This window comes from Nuphar pumila, chromosome 15 (genome assembly GCF_984573655.1).
Source record: "Nuphar pumila chromosome 15, dmNupPumi1.hap1.1, whole genome shotgun sequence".
Taxonomy (NCBI): domain Eukaryota; kingdom Viridiplantae; phylum Streptophyta; class Magnoliopsida; order Nymphaeales; family Nymphaeaceae; genus Nuphar; species Nuphar pumila.
Window position 1 is genome coordinate 8603561 of NC_143263.1, and position 18541 is coordinate 8622101.

Here is an 18541-nt window from a genome sequence, read left to right on the forward strand (position 1 = left end):
TAGTTAAAGGAGGTTTTGCATGACATCTGCACGAATGATAAGATTGCCGCAAATGTATGGAGTAAACTTGTTAAGCTTGGATATTTAAATTCTAGAATATGTGCATTGGGCTTGTGAATATCAGAAGATCTGCACATTTAAGATACAAATCTCATGCGTTGGGATTCAAGTTAACTATGCTTGTGAATTCTTTAGGCAAATTTTATTTGCTCTGCAAAATGTTTGTGTGAATCTCCTTTTTATTGAGATGTTTCGACTTTCAGAGGACGTGCATATCTATTGCGCTATGCAAATGATAAGATATCCTAAAAAGGTAAGAAATCATAATTTTGGACATGAGAAGAATTTCAGTAAATTGTGAGACATTTATGAATTCATCCCATTTTACAAAGATTCTGATTATTTTTTGATTTAAATACCTGTCTGAGGTACCCAACCCACTCAACAATCAACTCACAATCAAGTAACTGAATCAACCAAGTTTTGTCATTCTCGCCAACACTTGAACTTCTCTTGTTTTTTCTCATCACAGACCTCATTTATTAATGTCATCTTTCAGTGGGACACACTGATTTTGTGACTTTCTTATCTAACTTCAAAAAAATGTTAAAATAACAATTCCATGTGAAAACAAATATGGTTTCATTTGTCGTCTGAATATGAATCATGTAAGAAATCATTTTCTCTTCCCCACGTCAAACTAAAAATTCTATTTTTCTCCTCCAAACAACGGAAGACAGGGTTTACACCACGTTTGCTATCCACATTTCCTTTTTTACCTTTTCAATTTCACCTACAATGTTATGTTGTCCATCTTACATGAATAGCGTGTCAATGGATCAGGTTCGACTAGGACCCAATCCATACTAAACTCTACAGGGTCATAGTTTGGTGATAAATAAGGTCAAATTATAATCTGGGTTGGACCCAAAGGATCCTATAATAAATAGAGTTGGGTATAGTTTGTGAATTTTCATACCAGACCCATGACCGACCTGACTTCCAATTATGATTTGTGATTTTTTAATATAAAAAATAAAAAAATATCATTTTACTAGGTATGGACTGGGTCTAGATCATGTAATATTTATATAACCCAAGTATGGTTTTTCTTGTGGTCGACCCAATTGTACTCAATTCCAGACCTGATAGCAGAACCTAAAAGTGAGATCCATGTTTGGACCCACCTGGGTCCGAAACAAGATTGGACCCATTGGCACCCCTTTATAGGGAGGTAAAAGCATTATTGATTGAAGCCCATCTCAACTGTCTTAAAGCCTAAAAGGTATTAAAAAATCTTTCTTAGTTTTCCTAACAACTAAAACATTCACTATTTGATAGAAAATGCTTGTTTTGATCAAATATTCTCTATTACTAAATTCAGTGTTCAACTTGATTGGAGACTAAAAGTTATTGGGGAAGAAACAAAAATGTATATTGTAATGTTTTTGTTTTGGGATTTAATTTTACGACCAAGTTGGGGTTTTAAAGTCCAATGGATCTGGATTTTTTACTCGATCTCTTGATTTTGAAAATGAATCATCTTGGGAAGATAGTGGGAACCCGAAAACATATTTCCTCTATTACCGAGTAGGGATTAGTCTTGTCAAGCAAGCTGGTTTCGGTATTCCGCTTTATCTTAAAAGAATTTGAGCTCAATGGTGCAGGAACATCTCTGCAGCCCAAGAAACCCATGAACACAAACTAGCATGTGAATGCTAGAAAGTCATGTAATTAAAAAAAAGTATAATATATATTAAAACAAAGGGTTTGAACTCACATTAGGCTTAGGAAACCCTTCTATGTTAGTGGGTGAGTGCAGTGGATTCCGTAGTCCCTGTGGGTCTGAGGCTTTGGAGAACTGGGTCTAGCAGGTTGGACCCAACGAACTAGATGTAGAACTAAAATTGGTAGGTTGGTGAAGTGGAGTCGGGGTACCTAGGAAAAGTATATTCAACACAATGTCATCTCTTTTGCACTTTGGTTCTAGATATTTGACTTGGGGGTTAGGTATTCATTTACATATTTTAGAATAAATTTTGGGCATATGTTGGTAAAGGTGTATATCTAGATTTGATTGCCACACAGAGTAGCCCCAATCTGATTTTTATGAGGTTGAGATTTCTTGTTGGGTAAGCTGAGTAGATGAAGAAAATGAATTCGTAAGGCCAACTAGCATGAATTTGGATTTGTAGAAGATGAGTGGAGTAATATCTTCCTTTCTTCACGGTTTGTATGCCAAATAGAAAATGTTTTAAATTGATTATCTTGTTATTGTCATATCTCCAAATATATAACTCAAAATAATGTGAAATTTATTGCATTTAAGATATATCAATTTAATTCTTTGATTTTTTATGCTCAAGACCTTGATTAAAATGCCAGTTTCATGGTAAAAAATGTATCCAAAGTAGATCCTACCCCTTGGTTTGATCTGGTCTCTATGGATACCACAATTGGTGTCACTAGCAAACGTATGCCATATGGCAGGATTGTCCTTAGTCTCCCCATGACACACGCTTGTTAGCTTCTTAGAACTTCAGTTTGTGGTGAAAATTTTGTTGATTGTCATAACCCTGTTGCTGAAATTTCTCCAAAGCCGATGCCAAAATTTCTCCAAAGCCGATGCCAAAATTTCTCCTAATGGGTGCAGCTGACTTGAGTGGTACTTTCTTGTGGGCCCTTATGATATAGAATTTTTCTTGCATCAAAATGGCTTAAAAGGTGACATGCTTCCCTGTTACCCGGTCAACATAGTGCGAGAAATATGATGATTGGGACATTTTTGTTCCCGCTTCTTGTAAAATGAATTCCCATCTCTCTCACTTTGAGAGGGAGGACCACAAAACATAGGTTTTGTAGTTTTATTTGACTTAGGAATGAAACATCATAATCCATATGATAAGATGGGATCTTTTGTCAGATTGCATGGTCCAAAACATAAAATTTTACTTTTTGATTAGTTGAGCTCTTTAAATAAAGTAGGCAGTAATCTCATATTGTCATAGGTATGCTCATGCTGGTATGGATTTAGAATAGATATTCGATTTATCCAAAACTGTTTAGTTGGGTTTGGTGAAAAAGTTTACAATGGATTAGGTGAGTAGGTCAGATTTGGTCTTGTATTAGGAATTTGATTGAATTTGGAGTTGGATTTGGGTTTTGATTGTGATTAAATCAAAATCTTATAAATGTTCAAAAAGGTGCAAGTAAGGCACCAATGAGGTTTGAATTTGGGATGTGAAAATGCGCCATATCCACTTGCAGGTTAGTAATAAAGGGTTAATATTTGGGGTTAAAGGCACAAAACTATTGAGCTGGAAATCATAGTCATCTTATTTGAATTTAAAAATATAAATTTTTTGAATGGTGAAATTTTATTGCATTGTGGGCAAATGGTTTTTAAATCCCTTAAAAAAACCTACTTACATATCACAATCACATGATTCAAAACTTACTTTTTATTAAACATACATGATAGAACAACTCCATAAGGTCCAATCTTAACCAAAAATAAAAACTAAAGGGATTTATACTCAATAGCCTCGTGTCTTCAATATCACTAAATCCTAACCCATTAATAATTGTGTAGAAATGTTTTTTTTTATACTCCACAAGATAATCATGCACTAGGTTGGTAACATGCATACACTTAATCACCCTAAGTGTGGGTTTGAGGTTTTGAAAAATCCCTTATGATGCAGTGACACAAAAAAAAAACAAATAAAATTTAATATATACACATGTGACCTAATTACGGGATTCTTGGTATACCTGAAATATGATATATGTTACCATTTTTTTGGGGTTCTAGGCACACTTAAAAGATGGTGTATGTTACCGGAGCCATGGTCTACCTTGGAGAGGGTAAATGGTATAAAGCTCCGTAGGACAATTTTGTTTTTTTGTGAGAGCGATGTGTCTCATCGGGTCCCCCAGTTCTCAGAGTTAAGGGGCCCTAGACTACCAATGCGTCATAGGTCTAAGTCTTCTACAGAAGTTACCAGGGCACATCATAATTCTAGCTATCATTGGGGAGTACTCTCTCGATCACAAATTGTCGCCTTTAAGTATCTGTATGACTAGTCACATAGGGTATTAATTGAAAAATCATAACAGACCCTCATGTGGTCTCGGTTCACTATGACGTCGAATGTCTGTGTGTATGCATACGATAATTAACAAGAGATACTAAATTTTTCTTAAGTACATTCAATGCTTGTAGTTGACATTGTTATAATATAAATATGAGTCATTCATGTGGTGCGTAGTTTTGTTAATTTTTTCCATCATATTTCAATTGTTATAATATAATTGTGAATCATGTATTAGATGCATAGTTTCATTAATGCTTTCACCATGAGTTGGTTGATTAGATGAATCTTATAAAACTTACACGAATTTTATTATTTCAATAACATTTTGTGAATGTATTGCACATATACATGTACACATAACACTAAACACATTCATATGGATATAATAATTCTTACTCAGATGGGGTGTAGTTTGACCCCATCTGAATTATTATTTTGTAGGTAGCAATTAAAATTATCGGGGCAATTGTGGATGTCACTGCAGACAAAGCCATGAGATTCCATTTTTGTGATCCTACAAAATAACTCTAATAAACCTTTGATATATTGTTAATGGATTTAAAATAAATTTGGACATATCATTATTGTTAGTATTAAATGTTACTCGAGTACCCTTTGTGCTACCCTGTAACTAGCCCAACTGTTGGACCGGATAAGCTAACTGGTATTTTGTTGTATTATAAAAAAAAAAATCTAAATTTTTTGAGTTAAATGGTTGGGGCGTTACATTATTTATCATAGCATTCAATATATAATGGATGCTCTCTCTCATTTTGTTATATAATTAGTGAACTTGATATGAAACATGTAGAAGTTACTAATCCTCACTTGACAGCTCTCAAAATAAAGACTTGTAGGACTGATCCAAGGTTTCTCACCAAGATGTCCTTGAATAAATTAAAACTAATAAAAAAAATTATAAGTGTATTGTAAGTGCATGTGTTATTGCTATATCTTTTGCCTTTGTGTTATAATAAGATGTTGTAGTTAGTGTGAAACTGATTATATATATATATATATATATATTTATTTATTGAATTAAACTTGATATCATCTTGAATGTCAAAAGATGTTTTGTTAATGCTATCTTTATGCTTTTCTAGATTATCATGAAAGCAGAAAAATGCGAAAGCATTATCAAGCCTTCAATCATAATATGATTAAAACATCTGTAAGTTATTAGGCTGACTTCTCATACTTCAATCATAATGTTATTAACATTGTCATAATTATTTTTTTTTACATTTTTTTTAAATCATCAAATTGTACTCATTCTTGAAGTGTGTTTGTTGCAGGTTTGGAGAGGATGTAGGAGAGGGAATTGGCTATGATGTGTGTTTGTTTTTTGAAGTATGTTTGTTTTTTAAAGTGTATATTGATATTTGAAAGTATATTTGAAGTTAAATATTTGAGGGGGTTAGAGAGGATAAATGTTTGAAGAGGTTGGAGAAGTGTATGGTTATATTTGAATATATGTTTCAGGATGTAAAAACACTAGTGTATGTTTATATTTGAATCCATGTTTTAAGTGTATGTTTATATTTGAATGTATATATGTTTGAGGAGGTTGGAGAGGATGAATGTTTGAGGAGATTGGAGAAGTGTATGTTTATATTTGAATGTATGTTTGAAAATGTATAAACACTAGTGCATGTTTATATTTGAATTGATGTTTGAAGTGTATGTTTATATTTGAATAGATGTATGTTTGCGGATGTTCAAAGTGTACATTTGAATTGTATTTGCAGTTTTATTTAATGTAATGTAAAAAAAAATAAAACTAATAAAAAATTTATTTTTGCAGGTTTAAAACCTATAACGTCAACATTCCTGTGTCATTGTTATAGACCTTAACTCTAGGTCTCTGTTACAACCTATAACAGTCACTTAATTATCACCGTCATAACCTATAATAATGACTTACTTTTCGCAGTTATTGACTATAACAAGTTAATTCTCTCTATTACAAGCTATAAAGGACACACCGAAATGTCACTGCTATAGGGTGGGTCATCATTATTTGTGTTCCCAGTTTTGGTAAGATTCTTCATCGGTGTTGGGTCATACATTAACGACAACGGATAAATGTCACTGTTATTACTCAACTAAGGCAAAAAATTATCGTTCATTTTTTGTCGCCATTATAGACCTATAGTGGTGATAAATAAGGCAATAGCGGTATGAAAAGTCATCGCTATTGACCCTCATCCTTGTAGTGATTATAGGAGAATGCATTTTGAAGCCCTTAAAAAACCTATTTATATATTACAATCACATGATTCAAAACATATTTTTTATTAAACAAACCTTATAGAACCAATCCATAAGGTCAAATCTTAACCAAACAAAATTAAAAACTAAAGTGATTTATACTCAGTAGTCCAGAGTGTTTAGTATCACCAAATATTAACCCATTAATAAATATGTAGAAAAGCTCGTATATAACATATTTGACTCAATTTAAATATTTAAATGAATTTATATTAAGATTGAGTTACCATACACATAGTTATACTCAAATTTAATTCATTCTAAGAATGAATCAAACTTTGATTAAGGCATATACAATTAATGACTTGGCAATACTCACCTTTGAACCTACTCAATTTGTTTGTGTGCCAATTTTGATAGTAATACTTATTTCAACTAGAAAATACAATAAGATGTTCGAGGCTGTATAAATGATTAATGAGTGAAAACATAAAGAGACAAAGATCTTAACTTTGTTAAAGATGTAGATACTACAGGTATGTATAATTATATGTTGACATTTCTGTGCGTATAAGAGTATACACGATGTGTATATTTATTTATGCATAGCAGTATATGTAAGTTGTTTGCTTGTGTGAGCATAAAGGGTATGCATATATTGTATAGTTATCCATATATAATAATATGTGTGTTTCATATTTTCCTATATAATTTATGAATGATGTAAATGTTATGTAGTTATATTGTAATCATTGGGTGTTTCTGTGTTATATGTATAGGCGAGACCTGGTAAGGGTTTCTAGAATTGTGCTGAGACATGTTGTTTCTCACTCTACGTACTTTACTCTTTTCAGATCCATATGCATAGATGGATGAATGTCGCAGGACATATAGACTTCTGGGTTGTTCAGATGAACTGGACTGAACACTTTTGCTTTTTAATTTTTTGAATGATTTGATTCTAAACTTGTGAAGTGGCCAAAAGTTTTTAAGGGTAGTTTCAAAAAGTTTTCCGCTGTGCATTTAAACAATAAATAAATAAATAAAATAATATCCTATTAGGTTTAAAAGTTGGTGAGTTACAACAAGAAATCTAGAGGAGGATATACAATTTTTTTTTGTACCCAACTTGATATCTTGGAGCTCAGACAATCAATTTATTGTGTTCAAGTCGAGTAATGAAACAAAATATAGGGCACTAACTAATTCCAATGCAAAAATTACATAGATACAAAACTTGCTTCAGGAACTAGGAGTTCAATTAAGCAAGTGACCCATCATGTGGTGCAATAATATTTGAGCATCTTATTTAGCAGCTAATCCAATATATCATGATTGGAGTAAGCACATAGAGATCAACCTGCACTTTGAGAGAGATAAACTGGCCAAGAGAGAAATATAAGAAATATAAATCATCTAAAGATCAACTGCCAGATATTTTGACTAAGTCATTGCGAAGTCCAAGATTCAAAGATTTAAGTAACAATCTCAATGTTGATCAATGAACCTTGTACTTGAGGCAAGCTATTAATTGTTGCGTTCTTGTATGTTTCCGTGGGGTGTAACCTGTTCAGATTAAGTGGTCACATCAGATTTAATATTAAAATGTAAATCCAATTAAATAGACTCATAGTTAATTCATTTTTAATACAATCTTAATAGATTATTGAACATTAAAAAAGTAAGGCCCAAATAGGGCACCAACTAGTAAATACAAAAAATGCAGCCACATACTTGGGGTGTCATTCTTGAACCTTCAAGGAGTGATAACAAATGGTAGAGACAAGGGATCTTGATTTGACCTCCCTAAGCCCAAGCCAATCCTTATTGACTTAAAAAGTCACTTGAGCCAATTGTACATCTATGTCAAAATCAAGCCTCTCTTTCCATTACCTTGTAACCATTTTCTTTTCTTTCTTTTTTTCATTTTTTCCTTAAGTTGCTGTCAGTGTTACTGTCAACGTATCCCATATAGGACCCGATGGTCTGGTCAGCTTCTCCAAAGCGGATGCTGAAATTTCTCATAATGGGTACAACTCACTTGAGTGGTATTTTCTTGTGGGCCCTTATGATATAGAATTTTTCTTGCGTCAAAATGGCTTAAAAGGTGACACCCGACTTGTTACCCAGCCAACACAGTATGAGAAAGAAGATGATTGGGACATAGGTTGAGTGAGGATCACAGGTTTCACCAGCACAAATTATACGATCGATTATACTTCTATCTAAAAGGGGGGGGGGGGTCTGCATGAAGTAGGGAGTGATATGGTTTTGGCATATTCAATTGATTTAATTAGGTGGTCGAATTAGATTTAATCTTGAAATGTAAATCCAATTAAATAGATTCATAGTTGATTGGCATTCTTAACACAATCTTAACGGATTCTTGAACATTGAAAAAGTAAGAAGCAAATAGGACACAGAAAATGCAGCCATATATTTGGGGTAGCAAGAATGAACAAGGAGTGATAACAAAAAGAGACAAGGTGTCACAACTTGACCTCCCTAAGCCGAAGCGAAACCTTATTAACTTGAAAAGCCATTCGAACCAATTGTCCATCTCTGTCAAAATCATGCCTAGGTGTTGTAATCGGATGATCTAAGAGCTGATCTCCGCTAAACTAAACATGTAAATCACATCTGTAAGGTTAGCTTCATGAAAAGCAACAAAAAAAAAACAAATAAATGAAAAAAGAAAACACATTTGTAGGTAATGTCTACATGAGCAAATGTTAACCCTATATATATATATATATATATATATATATATATATATATAGAGAGAGAGAGAGAGAGAGAGAGAGAGAGAGAGAGAGAGAGAGAATGTACATGAAGAATATTAAGAATGTACATGACGAATATTAAGAACATGCATCAAGCATCTTGTTAAATTTTGAAAAACCTTACTTCTTTACTATCATTTTCATAACTAATAAGAATTAATAAATTTATTTTTTTATAAAATACAATATTACATTGATTATAACTATAAAACTACTATAAAGTTGGTTATATTTTATATAAATGAGTGCATAATCAGATATTAAGTATCGTCAATATAGTATTTAAATTCAGGATATGTTTATATATGGAGAACCAATGAATAAGAAAAAATAATGTGGTTAGATGAAATTTCTAAGTTTGATCCAATATGAAATATGTACAAAATTCAGCTTTTTAAAATAAAAAATTCAAATTTTGAATAAAATTGGTGTTTTAACTTTTATTAAAAAAGAAAATTCTTATTTAAGAAAACATACAAAAAATGTACAGAAAACATGTTTCATAGATAAGGGAAATGAGTTTCCCATATATAAAGTAAGTAGCTAGGTTTTCCATGTGAAGTTAAATGGGTTTCTCACTCAAAGAGAAGTTGGTTTTCCATGCATTTTTAGAAGTTTTCCACAAGTTTCGGTAACTCTTGGTTTCAGGTTTTAGAAACGAGTTTCCCACAAGTTTCGGTAACTCTTGATTTCAGGTTTTAGAAACGAGTTTCCCACATGTAAATAGAGTTGTCGGTAACGTTGGGATGGCATGTCATTTTTAGTGTGACAAGTCAGACACAATTATATGGTGAGACAATTTTAATAGGTATATACCAACAATACTTTCATATTTTTAATTAATTAATAAAAAATATTCTTAAACTTCAAGATATAAAAAATTTAATAGTTTTTATTGTTTAAAAGATTAGAAAGATATGAATCCTCGTGTCTTATTTTTCACATGTAGAACTCCAGTTGTTTATTACATTGCATCCACGTTAATTACTATGACATAAATTTTAAGTGTTAATAGTGCAGTTGATGGTGGTTGAGCTCCTTTAAAAGTCATATTCAATGGTTTGGCTTGGTCTGGGTCAAGGTCTGGTTCTTTGTGCAAAGTCTTTTAACAACTAGAAAGTTGTAAGCCACAAGTTCACGTATGGACCCAAATTAATAAAGTACAAGATGGACTGACTTGAGCCCGTAATCTACTCAGTAAAAGTTTAAAAACATGACAGCTGAGTGGCTCATACAGACCCACGTCACGGTCCAATTGGATCTGCACCACCTACCAATGAATTGACTCCCTTGCTTCCCCAACTATTTAAACTCTCACTCACAGAGCGAGGGAGAAGGGGTTCTTTCACTGCTGAGTGGCTCAGTCATGGGGAGAGTGAAATTGTTCTTTCTTGTAGTTTTCTTTATGCAATATTGGACTCTCTTGCTGTCCAAAGACGTGGGTCGTCCACAACAACTGCGAGCCCAAGCTGAAGCACTTATCAATTTCAGGGACAGTCTCAAGTCTCACCATCCCAACCTGAATTCATGGTCCCTGCACATCAACTCTACCAATAGTGGCCCATGTGGTAATTGGTTCGGTATAGTCTGTGATGATAATGGAAGGAGCGTCGTCCGGATCGATCTTCCAAACACAACTCTAACGGGTACGCTCCATTCCATTAACTTCTCAGCCTTCTTGACTCTCACAGCCTTCAATCTCAGCAGCAACAACCTTTCCGGATCGATTCCAGAGGGGATTGGCAGCCTCTCCAGTCTCTCCTACCTCGACTTGTCTAATAACAACTTCTCTGGTGTCCTGCCACATTCTCTTGCCAACCTCACCCACATTTCTATTCTCCTAATGGCTCACAACATGATCGGTGGAGAGTTGCTTCCCAACTTTTTCACCAGCTGGAAAAATATCACTGTCCTTCAACTAAATGGCAATCAAATCACTGGAACAATCCCTACTTTGATTGGAGAACTTTCAAATCTCACCATTCTATACCTTTTCAGAAACAAGTTGACCGGGTTCATCCCACCTATAATAGGAAACCTCAAGACCCTCACTGATTTAGAATTGTCTTATAACCTTTTTACCGGTACAATACCCACTTCTATAGGAAACTTATCCAATCTTCAGATATTATACCTTTCTCACAACCAATTGACTGGACCCATCCCTCCAGAAATAGGAAACTTGAAGCGTCTCACTGATTTAGGGTTATATAGTAACTCTCTTACTGGTGTAATACCTGCCTCTATAGGAAACTTATCCAATCTTGTGACTTTGTACTTTTATGAAAACAATTTGACTGGACCCATCCCTCCAAAAATAGGAAACTTGAAGCGTCTCACTAATTTAGACTTATCTAGTAACTCTCTTAGTGGTCTAATACCTGTCTCTATAGGATCCTTGTCCAATCTTGTGACTTTGTACTTTCATCACAACAATTTGACTGGACCCATCCCTCTAGAAATAGGAAACTTGAAGCGTCTCACTGATTTAGCATTATCTAGTAATTCTCTTACAGGTCTAATATCTGCCTCTATAGGAAACTTGTCCAATCTTGAGCGTTTGTACTTCTTTCAAAACAATTTGACCGGACCCATCCCTCGAGAAATAGAAAACTTGAAGCGTCTCACTGTTTTAGCGTTATATAGTAATTCTCTTACTGGTGTAATACCTGCCTCTATAGGAAACTTATCCAATCTTGTGACTTTGTACTTTTATGCCAACAATTTGACTGGACCCATCCCTCCAGAAATAGGAAACTTGAAGCGTCTCACTAATTTAATCTTATATAGTAATTCTCTTACTGGTCTAATACCTGCCTCTATAGGAAACTTGTCCAATCTTGAGAATTTGCTTCTCTATGAAAACAATTTGACTGGACCCATCCCTCCAGAAATAGGAAGCTTGAAGCCTCTCACTGATTTAGAGTTATCTGATAATTCTCTTACTGGTCTAATACCTCCTTCTATAGGAAACCTTTTGAACCTTCAAATTTTTGAATTAAGCAATAATCATCTATCGGGATCCATACCATCAGAAATCTGCAATGGTGGGCGGCTATCTATGTTTGGTGCTATGAACAACAAGTTTTTGGGGCTTGGACCGAGAGGTTTAACAAATTGTACAAGCTTAGGGAGGCTGAGATTGAATGGGAACCAAATCAGGTACAACATAACAGAAGCTTTTGGGGTGCTTCCAAGCCTAGCATATGTTGATTTGTATGACAACCAATTCTTTGGTGAGCTGTCAGCAGATTGGGGAGGATGTCACAATCTCACACACTTGGATATCTCTAGCAATCATTTAACTGGTACCATTCCATCATCAATTGTGCATATGGCTCAGCTACAGGAGCTACAACTTTCTTCCAATTTTTTGAATGCTGAAATTCCTGCAGAAATAGGCGCATTGAAATCGCTTTATAAGCTGAACTTGAGCAACAACCGACTCTCTGGGACAATACCACTTGAGATAGGAAGGCTAGTCATGCTACAATGGCTTGATTTGTCCATGAATAATCTTAGTGGAGACATACCACAACAACTTGGAAGTTGTGCCAACTTAATCAGTGTGAATCTGAGTCACAATGAGTTAAGTGGAACAATTCCATTTCAAATTGGGAATCTAGCATCTCTACAAATTTCATTAGACCTTAGCGGGAATGCACTTAGTGGACAAATACCCGCACAACTCGGGAAACTAAGAAACCTGATGAACTTCAACCTCTCTCATAATAGACTCTCAGGTGTAATTCCCTCATCTTTGGATGGGATGGTCAGTTTGACGTCAGTTGATCTCTCGTACAATGATCTCGAAGGTCCTCTACCAAGCAACACAGCGTTCTTGAAGGCTCCACCAGAGGCATTTGAAGGAAACCATGGTCTATGTGGAGAAGCCAAACAAGGCTTACCCCCTTGCAAGTCTTTCATAGACACGAATGATCGAAAGAAAGCAAGATTTCTTAGAGTGCTCAAGATAGTTCTTTTTTCTGTTGCAAGTGTACTTGTGCTTGTTTGCATTGGGATTTATGCCAAATGTTGTAGAACTCATGTTAAGAAAGAAGAAGGAAGCTACCCAAGAGAGATTAATGGTGGGGACTTGTTTTCCATATGGAGTTATGATGGAAGACTTGTTTATGACGATATCATAAAGGCCACAAAGAATTTCGAGGACAAGTATATCATTGGAAGAGGAGGGTTTGGGACGGTTTACAGGGCAAACCTTGAAACAGGTCAAACTTTGGCGATTAAGAAAATTGATCAATCTGAAGGAGATGATATGATCAATCATGAAAGTTTCATAAATGAGATCCGAACATTATTGGAAATTCGTCATCGGAATATAGTAAAGTTACATGGATTCTGTTGGCATGTTAGAAACATGTTTTTGGTGTACGAGTACGTTGAAAGGGGAAGTTTGACAAGCATGTTATGTTGTGGTGAACGAGCTGTGGAATTAGACTGGGCTAAGAGAGTGAATATTATAAAAAGTGTCGCCCATGCCTTAGCCTACATGCACCATGATCACTTGGAACCAATCGTTCATCGTGACATCTCCAGCAACAACATTCTGCTCCACTCAGATTTTGAACCTTGCATATCTGATTTTGGAATTGCAAGGCTGTTGAAGACTGACACATCTCACAGGACCAGGCCTGCAGGAACCTATGGTTACATTGCTCCAGGTATGTGTGTTAATTTTATTTATTTACTTCAGCAAGGATGATTAAAAAACACCTATCACCGATTACACATACGGTGAACTTGGTTGGTGTATACCCAGAATGTCCCTTGCCCACTCAGGTGTACACCTAGTTTGACCTTGCAGCAAGGGACACCCCTTAATTATGGATTTCAATCTCATGATTTGGTACATAGAGTTATTTGAAACTTTAAAACTTTAGACTAAGAGTGACCAAGGATCATCTTGTGAAGGGTTATTCCACTTAACTTGGTAATTAAAAACATTAAAGAGTACAACAACACACGTGGATGCGCCAATGACACACCATGACCAGTAAAGACAATACCACATTCTTTTTTAATTTGGTAATTAAAAACTTCTCGCTTCTTGTGTCCTATTTTTCAGAAAATCTGTAATTTCTTTTTTTTTAAGAAAAATAAGATATTTATATTGATTGAATCACTCTTCATAAGAACAAGCTAAATTTGAACAGAACATTTATAAAGGATCATACAATTACAGAGAAAGTAACCCCCGACTTTGAAAAAAATAGACAATTTCAACGCGAAGGGCACTTTAAACTCAACGTGCTTTCAGTTCTCCTATAATGCGATGTTCAACCCACATGACTGAATGAAAATCTTTCGTGAAGACCCTATTGTTCCTTTCAATCCAAAATGCTTCACCATGTAATGAACAACTAACATCTCTAACCAAAGCTCCATTTCTTACCTTTTTTTCTTTATATGTTAAGCAATAAGTAACTGCCTTAAACTTTAGCTCATTGGATGGAAGATGTCACATACCATTGCATAAACTGCACTCCCAAAATAGATGCACAATATTCTCCTCACTACACATATATAAGATACATCTACTTGAAGGTGAAATCCTCTTTTCTTTAATTTTTGATATGTCTGTGAGTGAGCGTTTTATCGGAAGAGCGTTATCCCAAGGAACCTTATCACGTTAATTACTAATGGGGGATCGAGCATATTGTAACACGAAGCCATCGTAAATTCAACCATTGATTTAGAACATCCGTAGAAAGGTTTCTTCTCAGCTGCATAGGTCTTTTCAAAAAGATGTATGCTCTCCATTGCCTTTTTTAAGCTGGATTGCCTGTAGGAAATCATCGAGTAATTTATTCCAACCCTACCAGATTCCCAAACTGTTACTGTTTTTGTTGTTGGGCCCCACAACTGACAGGGTATATGTAGGGGTGTCAACGGATCGGGTTTGGTTCAGACCCCAGTGGAACCAAACTTTGACTAGATTTTCGGTTATGGTATCGGGTCCAAACTTGACAGGTCTAGTCAGGTCTACTATAAGGGAAACCATACTCGAACCCGATATGAACTAAATAATATTTGTTATCATTTTTACAATGAAAAATTGTGGGTCTTAATCAAAATTCAGGTCAGGCCCGGGTCTGGTATAAAATTTCATAAACTATACCTGGGTCCATGTATTAATTGGACCTTCAGGTCTAGACCCGGATCCTAATCAGGTTATTTGTCACCATACCCGAACCCTATAGGGTTTGATCCAGTTTGGATCATGGTAAACCTGTCCCGTTAACACTCCTAGGTATATGGGAAAGATGGAGGGTGGTAAGGTGCAGTGGCACATCACAAATGTGCAATGCCCCCAACTCTCTTTATGGAGAGGGGCAGCCACTACATCGCTCCCCACGGTATGTCAGAACACTTTATAAGTGTTCTGCTCCAAACACTGGATCTGCTCACACAGACTAAGACAGGGAACAGATCCAGTGATTGGGCCCGAGTATTTTATATAGAAAATCTATTTGCATGTAGCATTTTTTTTGTGTTTTGTGTTTTACACAGAAAATCGCTAACGCTGGTAGCAACTTTCTGTGTTTGAATTTTACACAGAAAATTGATTCCACATTAGTGATTTTCTGTATTTTGTGTGTCGGGCCTGATCACCTAACCACGCCTTGACTAACATGGTTCTAACCATTTAGCATTTCCATGTAGCATTTAGTATTTTGTGTTTGCATTTTAAACCTGTGTTTCCATACTGATAGCCGGTGTACGTACTTTTACCACTGCACCAAACATCCGCCATCATCAAATTGTGTTTGAAGCACAAGTAATCTGAGAAGAATGTATTGATTTATTAATCAATGATGATGTTTGCTTTCGCAGAGATCGCATATACCATGCGCGTAACGGAGAAATGTGATGTCTACAGCTTTGGGGTGGTGGCACTTGAGGTCTTAATGGGACAACATCCAGGGGAACTCATATCATACATATTAAATCAACAAGAATTAAGGCTTGAAAATGTTTTGGATCAGCGCATTTTGCCCCCAGTGGGTGAAGTTGCAGAGAAAGTGACCCATGCAGCAACACTCGCACTCATGTGCACACAAGTGAATCCAAAGACTCGGCCCACTATGCGTGATGTTTCACAGCAACTTTCTGCAAAAAGTCCGCCACTACTACATGCTTGAGAGCCTTCATTTTCAATAAACTTGTGAACCAACCGTCCCAATTCATGCCCATGTAGTTCCATTCTATTCCACTTTGAGAAACACTACTGCACAATACCATTGGGGTAGCCTGTTTTGTAGCCAGTGTTGAACATTGATCTTGCACTGTCCATATGTATCTATGGTAGATCTTTCTTTTGGAGTACTTCGCACTTTTCAAATACTATTATAGCAATCAACTCATACATCGATCAATTTATTGGATGTTTCTTTATAGTGTCGGTCACCAATACCTTTCTAAAGAAAGCTGATTGTGCCGCTCAAATTTGGCAATCAATAGTTTTAAATGTCCTATTTCTTTGATAATTACTGAAAGAACCATTTCTCTTCTCATCACCAGAAACACACCGGCTCTATATAGGTCATGTGCATGCGGGACGACCAAGATTAGACTCTAAGCAAAGAAAACCTTAATTTGCATAGCCCCATATAGGTCATGTGCAACTGGACCCCATATCGCTTGATTTTGAAAATGGATCATTTTGGGAAGATAGTGGCAACCCGGAAACATCTTTCCTCCTTTGCCAAGCAGGGTTCAATCTTGTCAAGAATGCTAGTTTTGGCATTTGGCTTTATCCTAAAAGAATTTGACATCAATGGTGCAGAGACATCTCTGCAGCTTGAGAAACCCATGAACACAAACAAGCACGTGAATCCTAGAAAGTCATGTAATAAAAAAAAAGTAAAATATATATTAAAACAAAGTTCTGAACTCACATTGGGCTTAGAAAGCACTTCTATGTTAGTGGGTGAGTGCAGTGGATTCCGTAGTCCCTGTGGGTCTGAGGCTTTGGAGAGCTGGGTCTAGCAGGTTGGACCCAATGAACTAGATGTAGAACTAAAATTGGTAGGTTGGTTAAGCAGAGTCGGGGTACCTAGGAAATGTATATTCATCACAGTGTCATCCCTTTTGTACTCTGGTTTTAGATATTTGACTTGGGGGTTAAGTATTCATTTACATATTTTAGAATGAATTTTGGACATATGTTGGTAAATGTGTATATCTAGATTTGATTGCCACAGAGAATAGCCTCAGTCTGATTGGATGATGAAATGTGGAGGCAAAATCTAACTGGGTAGGGTGATTTTTATGAGGTTGAGATTTCTTGTTGGGTAAGCTGAGTAGATGACGAAAATGAATTTGTAAGGCCAACCAGCATGAATTTGGATTTGTAGAAGGTGAGTGGAGTAATATCTTCCTTGCTGCATGGTTTGTAGGCCAAATAAAATATGTTCTAAATTGCTTATCTTGTTATTGTCATATCTCCAAATATAAAACTCAAAATAATGTGAAATTTATAGCATTTAAAATATATCAATTTAATTCTTTGATTTTTTATGCTCAAGACCTTAATTAAAATGCAATTTTCATGGTAAAAAATGTATCCAAACTAGACCCTGCCCCTTGGCTTGATCTGGTCTCTATGGATACCATAGTTGGTGTCACCAGCAAACGTATGCCATATGGCAGAGTTGTTCTCAGTCTCCCCATAACACACGCTTGTTAGCTTCTTAGAACTTTTTGTGGTGAAAATTTTGTTGATGGTCATAAACCCTGTTGCCATGCATTTTCACTCGCAGTCCCACTACATAAAAATGCTCTATGATGAAAATGAATTAAAAAATAGTGACAACCAGTCCCCATCACTATGACTTTTGTTGCTCCCACTTTACGAGGGAGGACCACAAACTATATGATAGGATCTGGTGCACTTCTATCTAAAAGAGGGGGGGGGGGGGGCATGGAGTTGGGAGCGATATGAAAATCGGTTTGGATCAGATATTCATTTGAATGAAATCGGTTCAAATTAAGTGGTTGCATCTAATTTAATCTTGAAATGTAAATCCAATTGAATAGACTCATAGTTGATTCACTTTTAATACAATCTTAACGGATTTTTGAAAATTAAAAGAGCAAGAAGCAAATAGGGCACCAACTAGGAAATACAAAAATGCAACCACATATTTTGGGTGGCATAACTGATGAAGGTGTGATAACAAATCGCAGAGACAAGCGATCCTCACTTGAGTCAATTGTCCATCTCTGTCAAAATTAAGAGTCTTTCCATTATCTTGTGATCATTTTGGTTTTTTCTTTTCTCCCTTGAGTTGGTGTCAGTGTTTGGTCAGCTTCTCCAAAGCGGATGCTAGAATTTCTCCTACTGGCTGCAACTCTCTTGAGTGGTATTTTCTTGTAGACCCTTAGGATATAGAAATTTTCTTGCATCAAAATGGCTTAAAAGGTGAC

General features: G+C 35.6%; 1 protein-coding gene across 1 annotated transcript; it reads left to right on the forward strand.

Annotated features, from left to right (window-relative positions):
• Nucleotides 1-12340: 12340 nt before the first annotated feature.
• Nucleotides 12341-16369, forward strand: LOC149814385 (MDIS1-interacting receptor like kinase 2-like). Its single transcript, XM_089988445.1, has 2 exons — nucleotides 12341-13773; nucleotides 15947-16369. The coding sequence occupies exons 1-2, from the start codon at nucleotides 12426-12428 to the stop codon at nucleotides 16252-16254; spliced, it is 1656 nt and encodes a 551-aa protein (XP_089844571.1). The 5' UTR covers nucleotides 12341-12425; the 3' UTR covers nucleotides 16255-16369.
• Nucleotides 16370-18541: the final 2172 nt, after the last annotated feature.